The sequence below is a fragment of the Echeneis naucrates genome, chromosome 19 (genome assembly GCF_900963305.1).
Source record: "Echeneis naucrates chromosome 19, fEcheNa1.1, whole genome shotgun sequence".
In the NCBI taxonomy this organism is placed as follows: Eukaryota; Metazoa; Chordata; class Actinopteri; order Carangiformes; family Echeneidae; genus Echeneis; species Echeneis naucrates.
In genome coordinates, this window is record NC_042529.1 from 14134432 (window position 1) to 14149918 (window position 15487).

Consider the following 15487-nt stretch of genomic DNA (forward strand, 5'->3'; position numbering starts at 1 on the left):
AGGGTTTTATTCTTCATATGATTAAAACCTGTCCTGCTCAGTCACTCTGTGATCAGTTTATTGAAATATAGTGTAAAAACACAAATGAACCAGCAGTGCTAGATTAACACTCCAGAAGCCCCCTGGCACAAAACTGAGCTGCGGGTTCCTCGATCTCTTTGGAATGTCTGTGTATCCTGTGGCGTACTCAGGTACTCAGCAGCCAAGAGGGGGCAGCTCCAACTTACTTTGCCCAAAGCCCCATGGAGAAACTGAGGGTCCTTGCTGAAAGTAATGTAATAGCATCCAGTTATCTTCAAAAACCTTGACTTTGTTGTAGTTACTTTAGATATATCACCTCTGATGTAAGTTACTTGGATAACATTGATAGGACCTAACACCTTTTCATTCTGCAATAAGTGGCAGATCATTTTTGCAATGATAGGTTGTTGATTTCATCATATTACTCCATCATATTGAGAAAAAACACAGCACTGAGCTGACTTGTTTCGAAATGTTTTGACAGTCAGTAGGTTCAATAATAATATTCACTGAAGAAACACGCAGAACAGCATTAAAAAATCATCAGACTGTCAGGCGCACATGGGAAAGGTAACAGACAAAAAAAAACTGGACTACTGATATCAAGTGAACAAGACTAAATACTGTGGGACAGGGAAGACAGTTCAACACAGGCGTAACACAACAGGATGGAGTCAGTTAAGCACACTGGAGGGAAAGATGTGCAGTGACCTGGAATAAGAAAAGTAGCACGTTTCAAAATAAAACAGGAAAAACATCTAACAGAAACATGCATCATGGAACAGGGAAGATGTGTTAAACCCTGTAAAAGGACACAGGGTACCCAAATAACACAGAATGCTGTGAAAGTGTTATAAAAATGAACTTGAAAATTGAATGGAAGTTACAACTATAGCATAGATGTAGTTAATCGTTGTCTACACAGTTAGTTGGATTGTTAGCAACGCATTTAGCTGACTATAGCAGCTATATATATTATAAATGCAACTAATGCCAACTACCTTTTGCTTGACGCACCAGGCCAAGCTGTATCTAGTTCCAGAGGAGGTATTGAGGGGAGAGGTGCCCGAGAGTCTCCTGAAGGTGCAGACAAGTTTTGAGATACTGCAGCTCTTCAGGAACACCTATGAGGACCGCAGGGTGAATCTGAACCAGTACCAGAGAAATGGGAGCCTGGTTAGGCCTTGGGACTTTTCTCCGCTTTTGGTTTTCTCTGAACTTGATCGCTTTATCAACAGAATCAAGACCATTAAGGTGAGTGCTAACCTTACTAACTAACTTAGTGATACAGAGGCTGAGCTTGACGTCCTCTCTGTCTCCCTGTAGGGCATACTACTAACAGCCATGGACTTATTGAAGCTTGAGAAATTGGAGATTGGAGGTGTCAGAGGCCGAGCCCTCGGCCAGCAGGTCCAGCTGCTCCATCGAGAGTTTGTGGACACTTACAAAGTCCTCACAGAGAAACCCTACAACTGCTTGGACCTCAACAACAGGGTATGGAGTTGTAGGCTCCCACAAAACACCAAGCTTTAAGTCACTAGTCTGCTGGGGAAAGAGATGCTCATTTAGTAGAGCAACTTTTAAGATTAGTTTACAAGGGTTTAATGAATTACTAGGCACGTGCGATGCACTTAGTGTGTTTTTTAACCCTGAATACTTTGATACAAGCTTCTTTTTTTTCTCTGGCTGGCAAAACAGCTTGGTCATTGGAGAGTTAGTGGAGAAAATTGCGTCTTTGCCAAAATAGTCTTTTTTCAGTGCTGCTTAGATGCCTAACCGAGATGATTTCCAGCTATAGCAAGAAAAGCAATTTATTTTGCTTGTAAGACCCAGACAGTGTTCCCCACTGAACAGCTTTGAGTCAGTGAGATGTGAAAGAGAATATTCCTTAGTTTGTACGGCTGTGTAGTGTTGTGGCTGTTGATGAGCTGAGCTTTCTGCACTTTAGGAGTTTGACGAGGACGTGAGGGAGTTCAGACTGAGGGTGGATGACATGGAGCGACGACTCGGAGCCATCTTCTGCCAGGCCTTTGACGATGCTTCTGAGCTGGACCACGCCTTCAAGGTCCAGGGGATTTCCTCTCTCTCTTTTTCTCACGAATACACCAACAAAATCAGAAGCAAATATTAGAGTAATCTCACTTATCTGATGCCTGCAGATTCTGGATATGTTCGGCAGCTTGCTGGAGCGCCCCCTAGTGGCTGCTGTTGCTCTGGTGAAGTATCCTGCCCTGGTCTCTCTGTTTGATGGGGAACTGGACTCCTGCAAACTTCTGTACAACAAACACATCCTAAAAGCAGAGCAGTCGGGTGAGATTTAGAAGAGACAATTCGCAATTTCATTTCAACTTCCTTCACGACGATACAATTGGGTAAAATTTCTGCAGATTTATGATGTATTGGTCAAATTTGGAGATGACTGGATAAAGTTGTAAAGGGTTTATCTCAATTCGTATCTAACAAAGCACACTTTGGTTTTGTTGGTGCAGGTTTTGAGATATCCCAAAGGTGGTGGCTCTTAACACTGATGGCTACTCTGAAAACAAACATGACACAACAACACAATATCCCCAAAAGCACAAACACACAACAGATACCTTTTGCACCATGTTCTAGATTTTTGATTATATTCATGTATCTGTCATAGTTGTCAGTTACAGTCATTAAGTGCAGAAAAATCTTTGATGCATTCAGTGTTTCTCAAGAGAAATGCCCAACTCTCCTCAAGGGCATTTGAAAAGGACTCACTGATTGTTGTAGGGATTCACTTTAATATGGTCCTCATTTGAGAAACATCTTGATTGAAACCAGAATCGGATTCAGTGAACATTGGGTCATCTCTGTATAGTTATTAATATTCTCCAGCACTAACATTATGTATTCTTAGCTCAGCCTTTATTTGACTGTTTGGTAAATATCTGTATACAAAGCAGTAATGGTACCTTGCTTTACCCCCTCAGGTTCAATTCCAGTGAATAAGAATATGCCATCAGTTGCTGGGGGGCTAAGATGGGCCCAGGAGTTACAGCAGCGGATCCAGACCCCGTTTTCTAAATTCAGACACCACTCCTCTCTGTGAGTCTGCTCCCCACTGACAAAGTGTATTCAGACGTGAACGTTGATGTGCTTGTACATTTTACCATTCACTTTTTTGTAACTGATTTTGTGAACTTTAAAAGTCTTGGAATATGAGCCACTGGATATGGACTTTGCAGGGATTCTCAAGTAATCTTTTCTGTAGGTGTCTGGAGTCTGCAGAAGGAGTCAGGGTCATGCAGAAGTACGAGGAGATGATGCAACTGTTGGACAGGTGTGTGTGGGTCTTATCTTTATTTCTCTATATGTCATCAGGCTTATATCAGTGTGTTACTGAATAAAAGAACACAGGAGGATTAAACAGAATAAACAAATTGAACTGTAAAGACAGAGAGAATTAACCAAGGGAATCAGACCTTAGCTCTGTATTTTTCCTGTCATATTACACCAACGCAGTTTTTATACACAACGCAGATTGTGTTTGTTGAGTGCGTAACATTTAAGAAGCAGCCCCTGAGAAGCAGCATGTAGACATGCAGCTCTGAACATGATTTATGTTCTCATTACTACAGCACTGCTCTGCAGATTATTTCACAAGACTCTTATAATCCCATATGCTCTGTCACCGCTTACTGATGCCAAGTGAGAAATGGCCTTTTAGACCACATCCAACATCAGAGGCTGAGAGATAAAGCATCCCACTGGGTAGGAAATGTGGTTCCGATGGAGTCGAACTAAATTGTGTAAGAGCCAAAGAGAGAAAGATGGAGCTCCTCTGTTTTTACACTGCTGAAGAAAAATCCTCACTGAAGGATGACAACTGTTACACATAATGAGTAAGATGAAAAAGAATAGGGAACATATTTTACATTGAACATCACAGTCACAGCTTAGTTTAGAAACCCAATAAATATCTGCTGGAATTTTCTCGTGGATCCACAAATGATCTCATGAGAACACCAGCATAAAATCATGGAACAATACTTTCATAACCTAAGTTACAAAATGGCAGGTAAATATACACAAAATCAAGTATTACAATTTGGCCCAATGCTGGTTGAACTCCAATGAAAATTTAGAAACAAAACACACAGCTTGAGTTATGAGACAGGTCTTCGGTAATAAATACTGATGAGGGGTGAAGGATCCCAGTGGTGGCTGAAGGAGTGATGAGCTATGTTGGAGCAGATTAAGGGTTTAGTGAGTTGCAGCAGGCGAGTGACGTGGTTGTTAACGGCAGCTTGGCAGGTGGTCCCAGTAGGAACCAGTAACCATGCTGGTACTTTACCTTATCTGAATGCAGGTAAGGATTTGTCCAAAAGAAGTGGTAAGAAACAAACAAGTATTTAGCACTAATGTTTTTTATATGGCTTGAGTGCTTCCCCATAGTAAGTATAGCAATCTGGCAATGAGTAAATGGAGAACTTGTGTTCTTATAATGGGTTTATTGCAAGGTGGAAATCAGCTGATTCAGGTAATCTCAGTGCTGAGCTATGCTCCTTGCTGAGAAGCACACCCTCACATACACGGACAGAATATAGAAAAACAGACACTGGAAACACTGGAAAACCATGGCATCACATCAAGTTTTTAAAAAGAGAAACTTTTATGAGAGGTGTTGGATAAAGGAAATTATAACTTGCCTCAGGGTTGTAATCCTTCACCGCTTGGCCTAGTTGTAGATGGCACAATCTCTTTTTTAAAACAGAATAATTTTAGATATTACCCATTTGTGGGAAATGTTCTAATAATGGTGTGATATATAATGGCTAAAAAGAGTTTTGACGTGAAGCCACCGAGGAATAAAAGTGATAAAGATTGAAATTTAAAAAGAAAAAAATCCCTGAATGTTTTAAGATGAGGCCATGACTGCAGATGCTCTGTCCCCTTTAACCCCCAACAGAACTGTTGAATTGTATGTGGTGGATGAGAAATCAGCAGCACAACCCTAATAGAAAAATGTTACCATAAACCCCAGCGTAAAGTAGCTAAGGGAGCGCTGGACGTTAACCCCCAGGGTTGGTTGACAGACAGTGAGATTATGTGACCATCTGACAGTCATGCTGTCTGTATGTGGGCCTAACTTGGAATAAGGAACCAGGCCTGTACTGACTCAGAAAAAAGACATATGTATAAAATGTATAATCAGAGGGAGGTGATTTTTTTTTTTTGGACCAAAATTATGTGTTCTAATCAAATTCAACTTTTAGACAGTTTCTGCAAACACATTGTGAGTTTGTGTGGGGGCCTTGAAGTATTTATTTTTGTTATTATCATTATTCAATATAAACTCACTGAATATAAATTCACTGTTTTCCTCCTTCAAAAGGATTTTCTCTTTTTATTTACGTCATAAATTTTATATCTTTGGTTTTGGATGTAATCATCTGGATTGTTGTCTACATGAATAATGTGCTAATTAAAAAGATAATGAACAATTAATTTATAGTAATTGTTATTTGGAGACCTAGAAAAAAAAAAACAAGATTAGGAACAAATACAATGCTTTTTGCAGCTCAGAGAAACCAAGGTTACTCGATAAATTAGTCTAAGTCCTTAAAATTATGGTTATGTAAAAGCGTGTGCGTGCATATGTGTATGTGTGTCTTTTGTACACATATTCTTTATGCTTCACTCACTTAATATCACTTCTTCACTTTATGTCTCCATCACACCCCCACCCCTACCTACCTCTCTCCCACCCAGAGTAATAGAATGATGAACAACACTAGTTCTTTGCCCTCAATTTACTCCAATCAGAAATTAGATCCCTTGTTATGCTGTAATAATCATCACCGCTGCATGAGAATGAATGTCACCATTATCATACATATTCTACTCAGGAACAGGGTGGGCTTCCTCACTCATTACCCCTACAGACAAAATGCTGTGTGATTTATGGCCATGACCGAGGCATTTGATTGCCTCTGTGTCTGCGGAGCCACTATCAGGAAATGAAGCTCACAGCAGAAATCCAATAAGGAGCACACAGTGCGGACTGAAGTTCTCATCATAATCTCTACTATTTACAGATTGATATAGCTGTACAGAGCCCTGACATATTGTCTGTTCCCAGTCTCCTGGAGATGAATCAGCGTTTATTCTCATATTACCCCCCCAACAGACACGCACACACAAGCACAAATGTATCTAACGCTCAGCCGCTGCTATTGCCGCCTCTGCCCTTATTATCTGTTTGATGTGGACAAGCGAATCACACCTTTTATTCTGTTTACAGCCTCAGAGGGTTGTAAGAATGGCTCAATCATATGCATTTTACCTTTTTGCTTTGTTACCGGTGTTAATTTTCATTCCATATGCCATTGTCATGCCTGTGTCTCTGGGTAATAGAAGCCCCAGGCATTTCAGTGGGAATATGAAACAATAGTTTTTCTCTGGTAATAACTTCTTTTTGATGATGACTGCAGATTGTTGTTTGTGTTGGTTGTTCCAGATACTCCACCGGCCTGTATGAGACGTGGACAGAGACTGTGGGCGAGAGCGCTCAGTTCAACCTCAGCCTGCCATTAATAAGCAGAGACCAGAACACTCTATTGATCTCAGTCAACTTTAACCCACAGGTTTTTACATTAGAAAACTGACCTGAGACCAGCTTCTCCATGTGTCTTTGCTTATAAAGCTCTGGACAGCTCCTGAGTGATACATTTGGTTTTATTGTCCAGGTGCTGCATAATACTAATGTGAAATATGATCATGGATACCAGCTTGAATAAGTGCCTGGTCTTAGCTTTATTTTAAACAGATTTACATCAGTTTAGGGAGACCTGTGTGGGAGGTGTGACCCTTACCATTCTGTGTCCAGAGGTCAGTGGTTGAAATGTAATTGGTAAATGAATACTCACAAAGTGAACAATAATCATTTTGAATATTTTTTGGAAAGCTCTTTGGAGTCAGTAACAGCCTTAAGTGTTTGATCATCAAATCCCAGCTCACATTGGGTGAGGGTGGGGTATACCCTGGATAGGTCACCAGTCCATCACAGGGCCAACACACAAAGAGACAGACAGAGACCAACCCCTAGACGTGCATGTTTTTGGACGTTGGGGGGAAACCCACGCAGGCACAGGGAGAACATGCAAACTCTGCACAGAAATGCCCCAGACCCAGGAATTGAATCCGCAACCTTCTTATTGTGGGAGAACAGCACTAACCACTGCCGTGCTGCCCGTTGTATATTATATATAAATTGTCAAATTATCTTTGAACCTTCTATAACAAGTGCTATATCTAACTGAATGTTTTCTATATGAATGTAGACCAAATCAAATTATAGCTGAGACCTGGCACAAGTATTATCCAGTATTTTATGTCACATAATGAAGCTCAGATCCTGAGGAGCTAAAGATGTGTCCAAGCACTTAGTGTCTGGACTTTATATCAAGCTGATCGCTTTCATTAAATACCCTCCAGTCAGTGTCACATCCAGCCGCAGCTGCATAAATCCTTAAATAAAGTTGTGTATTTTGTGCACATTCATCTTTTTAATTAGATGGCTTAATGTTTCAGTTTGTCTTTTAAAGGCAATAATGTTGGTTCACGCTGCCCTAAAGAGCTACGAACCAATCTCATTTATCTGAATATTTTCTACCACCAACACCTCAAGTACTGACTGTTCATTTTGCTTATATCTTTGATCCACTGTGAAATTGGATTCAAAAGTAACAGATATTCAATACTGGCAGACAATGTTGGCTGCATATATTAATGAAATTTCTTCTTCCTCAGCTGGCTTCTCTACTAAGGGAGGTGAGGTACCTGAAAGCCAGACAGATCGAGGCCATCCCTGAAGCTGCCATGCAGATCTACACCAGTAGGGAGCAGCTGTGGCAGTATTTGACCAGCCTGGAACTCATTGTGGACCGATACAACAAGGTTTGTGTAGATTAGGTTGTAAACGGTGTCTTTGAGTGTGAGTGTTTTGATTCAAGTTAGCATCAGTGTTATGTAGTAGAGATGGCAAAACCTAATCAGCTCAACTAAATGTGTATTTCAGTAGCAAATGTTGCGAATAAAATGTTTTTGGTTGCTTAGCAATACCTACAATGTTTTTACAGGCATTTTTGGACTCCTGATCCAAAACAGCATCATGTACTTATTATGTCCTTTCCTGTGATTGCATTATTCCTCTGCAATTACCCTAAAGTTAAAGTATGCTGATGGAGACTGCTTCCTTTTACATGTGCTCTATTGAGGATCACTTGAAACCGATGCTGAGCTAATGAAATGATAGAGAAGTACAGAAGTACAGCCATATTCTGCACGATCTGAGATTTTGTGTGTGTAACCCCATCCCCTGACAGTCAGTCAGTGGTGGGCCCTCAAGGCCAGCAAGGCCTTCTCTGCTGTCCTAAACACTATCAGAAGCACTGACCTACATTTACAACCTAAATTCTAATATTTCTTACATGAAATTGCATTAATGTATTCCCAACTGTCTGTTTTCTTCGTTTCGTAGCGTTTCTCTTGGCTGCACTGCTTCCAGTACGTGTTTGTGCAGGTTCGATTTTTTTGTCCAATGAGATTTCAGCCTCTATGTGTTGCCATGTGAATCTAATCTGCCCGTGGCCTTCGGAATCAGTCGTGTTGTGCGATGTAGTTCAAACTGTATTAGAATTGGGCTGTTTCTTTAACCAATCAGATTTCAAATACGCCTCCCGCCCTCTAATTGGTTAGGTATTACAGCCAATATCGATTAGCCAAACACGTCGGCACCGATCCGCACATTTCAGTTAGACACCCTCAGTTTTACACCCACAATGGCTGGGAGAAATTGACTCGGTCTCGGCCATAGTTAAAAATCCGTTTTCAAGGCGGACATTTCCAGAAAAGCTAGACATTGTGAGGAGAGGTCGGCCAACCCCGAAGCTAGCTAGCTTGTCTCAGTCCGGGAAAGGAGCAGTGCCTTGGAAGCGGCACCACCGGCTTCCAGCCTCCGAGGAGCACTTCAAATGATAAGTCCCCACTGAAGGCCCAGGTGTTGAATGTAGCCAGTAAAAAAAAATCAGATTACCAAGAAAGAAATGTTAAGAAAATATATGTAGAATTGATTTTAATTGGGGTCGGCGAAGGCCAGGTCCCGGTCCCCGTCCCCCGGTGTACTCCCATGTTAAAATGTCACGAGTTTACAGCAGTAATAAACTAGTATAGCCTTGCACAGAAACTGATGTATCCATACTTGGCACATTTATCCCTTCATGACAATAGCACAGTGGCCCGATTTTCATTAAACCCACCTGTTTTTTTTTTTTAAGAATGTAAGCGTTTCCCGTTAGGGGCGTGGCCTCTGTGAACGACAGGTTACGTCTGAAACTGCAGCGTCAGAACTACGTCTGCGGCGTTTGCGCCTTTTGTCGATTTGTTTTGTTGGTTATTCGAAGAGTGGAACATGAAGAAGTCTGTTTTACTTTTACTCAAAGGTGAGAAAATACTCATCATGTATATCTTAGTCCTGAGAGACAATTAGTCCCTGCTCCTAGATTAATTGTCTCTTGTTGCTATGTCGTGATTCAGATGTGTACTTTTTTTTTTTTTTTTTTGAATGTTAAAATGATGGCTTGGATCAGTTCCGGTTTACTATGATGAACTGCTCTTCAACTACACTCTTATATGAAGGGCAAAAGAAAACAAACACAAAAACAACAACAAAACAATAAAAAACTTAGCGTAGGCCTCTGCCTGGTGTTTTAATTTTATCATCAAATTACCCAAATGAATGTGCTTGTGTGTCACTCATTGAGTTAAGTGAAGAAATTAGCGATAAAAGATACTGCTACATAATTCTGTTTTGAGTTATAATGCAAGTGAGGTGTAGGGGAAAAATGACAATTTCAATAATGGTAGTTTAAAACAATATAACAGCAATCAGTGATGTAATTAACTCACACAAAGGACAACTCATCCACATGTGCCACAGCTGGCTCATTCAGATGATTACATTTTAAAAAATACAGCTTTTCATTGCTGTAATTAAGAGCTCAAGCACAATTCTGTCATTGCAACATGAACACCTCCTATCATGAGGACAGCACCCTGACTTGGATGTTCTGGGCTTTGGTGTGGCCTTTCATTGGCAGCTATGTTAAAACAATATTTCTGTACACACTTAATGGGGGAAGGAAATTACATCACATTTCTCTGTTTTCTTTTTTTATGTCTCCTCTTGCCTGGACTAAGGTGATCCAATCAGTGCTCGACGTGGAGCATCCTCTGATTCAGGGCCAGCTCAGGAACATCGACGCACAGCTCCAAAAAGCACAGCGGAGTCTGAACTGGAACAGCCAAGGTTTTGAATCTCACTGATAATCATGGATTCCTTTCTGGAGATATTATGCATATAAATGTTCTTATTTTTTCAACTGTTTAAGGATCTATTCGGCTACAATACAGAGAATATTTTTTTTGCACTTACCCATAGTTGTGTAGTCAGTGAAATAGTTAGTCCCATCTGCCCAAGTGTTGAAATATAATTCTGTGAAGTGTCTATATAGCCCATTATTATTTAACAGAGCTTCACATGTGGTGCTCAGACCTTTGAAAAATTAAATTTAAACAACTTGAAAGCAATGTCATTTTTCAGAAACAATTCACAGGCTGATGACTGACATTGTTGTGGACAGAGAGAATTACTGGAGACATCAGCCATGTTTTAACTTTTATTTCAGTGTTAGATCTCAGTTGCTCCTCTGCGACACCAGATGCGTTGTTTTCTGTGATCAGCCTGTGTTTATCTTTCATTCTCATTGCAATGAAATGCAGTAATGGTAACATTTATCCTGTCTCTTTACTGATAAGGAGACTGCTGCTTTGCCCTATTGGCACACTTGCCTTATTTTACTGTGACAAAGACCAACAACAAGCAAAAATGTCTGCAGTAGTAAAACTCTTTTTCTCCAAAGTCCAACAAATACCAGCTTTACGAACTTTTAGAGAAACATAGGGTGCCAAAACATACAAGTCACTGGTCATGTGCTATCTCTCCAGCCACTGTAGACTTCATGTGCTGCCCATTCTACTCAGAACTGCTGCTGTTGCAGTCTAATTTGTCCCAACAGATTTTGATTATTAACCCAGAACACAGACATTTTTTTTATAAAGCGCCTATTAGACTGTGAACAACATTGTTTGTATTTACATACAGAACTGTGAAATTAGTTTTTATTTTTTTATTTTTTTTGTTTGTTCACCTCTTAAATGCTAAGCTGACTGGCTTCAAGTCAATCACTTCTATGGCTGCTCATACCAAAATATTTCTGTTTTCTGCAGTGCATTCTCATTCTATTCTCAGTTTTTTTTATTTTTTTATTTCAAGAAAGAGCACCAAATGTTTGCTTGAAACAGCAAATGTCAAACATATTAACTCTGTATTATTACTATAGACTGGCATATATTCATTTGAATGTAATACGTTTGTAGTTATTATAGAAAAATTCCTCCGTCATTCTCACTCCCTGATCTTTGCCTCCATCATCATTGCCAATTCTGGAACAGAGCTGACTGCTGAGAGATGTAACCTCAACATATAACTTCTCCATAAGAGTAAATAGGAAGAAATAGGGAGAAGTACTCAATCATTGATAAGCTTTGACTGACACAGTTCTGGCAGGCGTGCTGTTAGTTCCTCTGACCTCAGGAGTCTCAGAGGAGTGGAGCAGAAATGAGATGAGTGTTTACTGTAAAAGCTGATGTTGGTGTCTGTACATGGGCTGCACACACCTATCTACTGTTTGGTGTACGTGTGCGTGTACGTGTACATGTGCGTGCGTTTTGGATACAGCTTATGGGGAATTTATTTGCTTCGGGTTTATTTGATGAAAATGGCAGGGTTACCATAGGTCCTAGATATCCTTGAAACTGTGCAAATGTAAGAATCCAGCACTGAATGTTTTTGAAATAGAAAGAAGCAGGTATGTGTCATTGAAAGTACTTAAATATTACTCTGTGCAGTCATAAAATTTAAAATTGCAAATATAATTTGAAGTCATTTCAGGCATGTGGCCTTTATTACACACAGTGAGAAAAAGAGGAGAAGGTCAGGGTTGGACTTGAATTTGGCCACTGTGGTTCGGGCTGAGCCTCTAGATAACATGATTTACCCATTTAACTCTATTAGAAATGAAGTAATGTGCTGCTGTGTGTGTGTGTCTTATAGACCACAATCTGCCATCACTGTTGAGACCCTGTTGAGAGGTTTTAAGAAGGTACAGAAACCCTACACTATTTTCCCTGTACTGGTTTTTGTTTACAAAACAATACCCCTCATTTGGATTTAACAAAACATCATGTATATTATTGTTACATCCATGTACTCACTGTAGTGGTACATAACTTGCTCCTGTTTGTTATCATTTCTGGTGCCCAGTCAGTTCAAGAGATATGGAATGATGTGTCTCATTGTTAGATGCACATATTGCTTATACCCTGATGCTGAGATGAGTCTTTGGGCAGACTTCATTGGCAGCCCATTATGCCATTGATCCTCATTAAGTAAAATTGCTGGCTGACCTGCGTGCCTCACATTCTGAAACTGAAGACACTAAAGGTTTTTGAAGTCTTTAAACTTAGGTTTGGTATATCCGGGTTAAGTAGCCGGGTATGTGGTATGAATTGTTTGATTGTATGCCATCACCACAGCAGCTGCCACATTCTGGTCGAACTACGTAAATAAGCCTAAAATTGGTGCATATTAACTCTCGTTGATAGCAGAAAGAAGAGGTAATGAAACATTTAATCAATAAAGGCTCATTTACTGAATGAAATTTAAACAAATCATCAAAGTCTTAATAAAAACACAATGTTACATGGTTAAAAGTGGTGGTGCTCATAAGCCAGGTAATGCAACACACAATTACAGAGGTTTGGTAAATTAATTACAAACTGTTGCCCTCACAACAGGCAATAACAATCATTATGCTGGCAGTCTCTGCCTGGAAAAGGACTGATAGTTGGGGCCAGAGAAACATGAGTATTTTATAACAAGAGATATCTTTTAAATATAGCACTATATTTACTCTTTGGAAGAAATTGCACAGGCGATGGCAGTTTGTCCTTCTCCGACCTGATTGGCTGAGAGCAGCAGACATGTTATGGCATCCTAAATTCTTGTTTCCTTCCAATAGCAACTCTACTGGAACAAATTTTCACTTCACTAATACATCTCAGGATGTTTGTGACACTTAGACGGGACTGAGGTGAAAATTGTAGGTGCATAATGATAGTTTCTGGGGCAGTGTGGCCATGGTGCCAAAATTGCCTCGCAGCCCAAAGCTGTTTCTGGAGGATTGATGCAGATGTGTCCAAAGCATAGGTACACTTTATTTGTTTTTGCTTCTTTTTTTGTGACATTTTTCTTTTAAACCACAGTTTTATGCATTGAAATCTTAAGTTTTCAGGCACTAAAGCTGAAGCCTATTCAGAGTTGGAAACTAAAAGCAGCTTAGTTTACTTCACCTCCTTTGTCAAACAGATTTAAATTTCTTTGCTATCTGTAATATTGACTAATTGGTCGCTGCAGGTGGTGTAATGTGGAAAAAAATTAAACATGTGAAACATTTCCTGGGGGATTCCAGTATTTCAGTCACTCACTTTCATTCTATGTGGATTTATTTATTTATTTGTAATTTTACACTGACCACACTTCTTCATTACCCCTCCTGCTCCTCCAGGTATTTGGCCGTATATCAAGGAGCTGCGAGACTCCGTCTGTGACCTGGAGAGCCGACTCCAGAGAACAAAAGACAATGTGGAGGAGATCCAGTGCTGCATGAGATCCTGGGCCAGACCTCTGTTTGACAGGAAGGAGGGCAAAAAAGATGCACTGCTCAGTCTGGAGGACAGGGCCGACAGGCTGGATAGATTTTATAGTCTGTTCCACGCCTCTGGAGAAAAGATCCACTTGCTACTGAAGGTTGTTAAAAGTTGTGTCCTCGTGCCAAATATGCCTTATGTTTCCCTCTCATTTTATCCACCTATGGGTCTATCATGAAGTTGGTGATTGTTTTTTTTTTTAACGTGGTAATCCAGTGCTACCGTAATTTTTTTCTCATGCCTCAGAACAACCTGGAGCTGTTCAGAGCCAAGCAGAACTGTGAAGAATGGAAGGCGTATGTGGAATACATTGACGACATGATTGTAGATGGGCTATTCAACAGCATTGAGTGTTCCCTCAAGTTCTTCGTCGACAACACAGGTAGCAGATCCATGAGCTTGTAGTAGTACTGTGGTGATACTTGTGGTGATAGCATTACTGTTGTTTCCCCACTTCCACAATTTTCCCTCTAACTATAAATATCCCACAATCACAATTGTTACCCACTGTAAACTAAAAACATAATGTCAACCAATGGGGTATCCGCCTGTGTTGATATTCAACATGGTTTATTTCTGGCCTTGCTTGCTGGCATGAGTTTTGCCAATTTAGGTGAATTGGGATATGGTTCAGGATTGTTGCCAGTTTGCTACTTTGTCCAATTCATTTTTGATGTTTCACTTTGGCTACATTCTCTTCTTTCCTGTCCCTGTTCTTGTTAAAGAGCCAAACACCTGGGGCAAGAAAGGAATAAAGCTTTAGCTCTTCCTCTCCTTCAATTTTTTTTTTTTTTTTTTGCATAACACGGGCATTCACAAGACAATTTCTTCTCCTAAAGGAAGGTGAATAATTACTTATTATATTTCTAATAATATGTAATAAAATACTTATTTCTGAAGAATTGATAAAATAACAGTTTTGAAATGAGCCTCACTTTTTATGTCCATCTTAGTTTTCACCCTTAAAGGTTTATTGCACCTACTTTTGACCAAACAGCCAGGTAAAGTTAGTATTTAACAAATTTAGTTAGCAAAGATACTTTTAAGAATTTGAATAATCTTTTGTACATAAATGTAACTTTGAATGAATGAATGACTAAATGTTGATATATTAACTATAATAACTTAATTAGGGGATAAGCAGAACGGGTTAGAATTAGTTTTCCTAATGTTGATCTTGATTCCTCTGGGGAATGAACTTTACTAAAGCTATAACAAGCTGAAAAGGGTAGACAAGGGGAGGGAGGGAGAGAGAGAGAGAGAGATGGAAAATGGTGGAAAGGTCACACACACACACACACACACACACACACACACACACACACACACACACACACACACACACACACACGGTTTAATTACAATAAACGTTTCAGTGGTTCAACAGTGTCCATGTTGTCTCCATCAGACCAGAGAACTGTTGTGGCCCCTCTGTTTGAGGCTCAACTGGACCTGAAGGTTCCTGACATGGTGTTCACTCCCTCCCAGGAGTTTGGTACTGGAGACAGCTTCTTTGAGCTGGTGGAAAGCCTTATTAATGATGTTTTCAGAATTTCGTCACTGGTGCCACGCCTTGCCCAGCACAGTCCCTTCCCCGACTACCAGG

The 15487-nt window shown here is 40.1% G+C and overlaps 1 protein-coding gene across 1 annotated transcript in view; it reads left to right on the forward strand.

Moving 5' to 3' along the window:
* dnah9 (dynein, axonemal, heavy chain 9) overlaps positions 1 to 15487 on the forward strand; it is a 122622-nt gene that overhangs the window by 3323 nt on the left and 103812 nt on the right. Inside the window, exons 6-17 of the mRNA XM_029528408.1 lie at positions 1042 to 1275; positions 1348 to 1515; positions 1970 to 2086; positions 2181 to 2331; positions 2982 to 3096; positions 3263 to 3331; positions 6512 to 6638; positions 7804 to 7950; positions 10252 to 10360; positions 13740 to 13981; positions 14128 to 14263; positions 15290 to 15486. Of these exons, the coding sequence (XP_029384268.1) occupies positions 1042 to 1275; positions 1348 to 1515; positions 1970 to 2086; positions 2181 to 2331; positions 2982 to 3096; positions 3263 to 3331; positions 6512 to 6638; positions 7804 to 7950; positions 10252 to 10360; positions 13740 to 13981; positions 14128 to 14263; positions 15290 to 15486 (1812 nt within the window). The remainder of the gene's footprint in view (positions 1 to 1041; positions 1276 to 1347; positions 1516 to 1969; positions 2087 to 2180; positions 2332 to 2981; positions 3097 to 3262; positions 3332 to 6511; positions 6639 to 7803; positions 7951 to 10251; positions 10361 to 13739; positions 13982 to 14127; positions 14264 to 15289; position 15487) is intronic.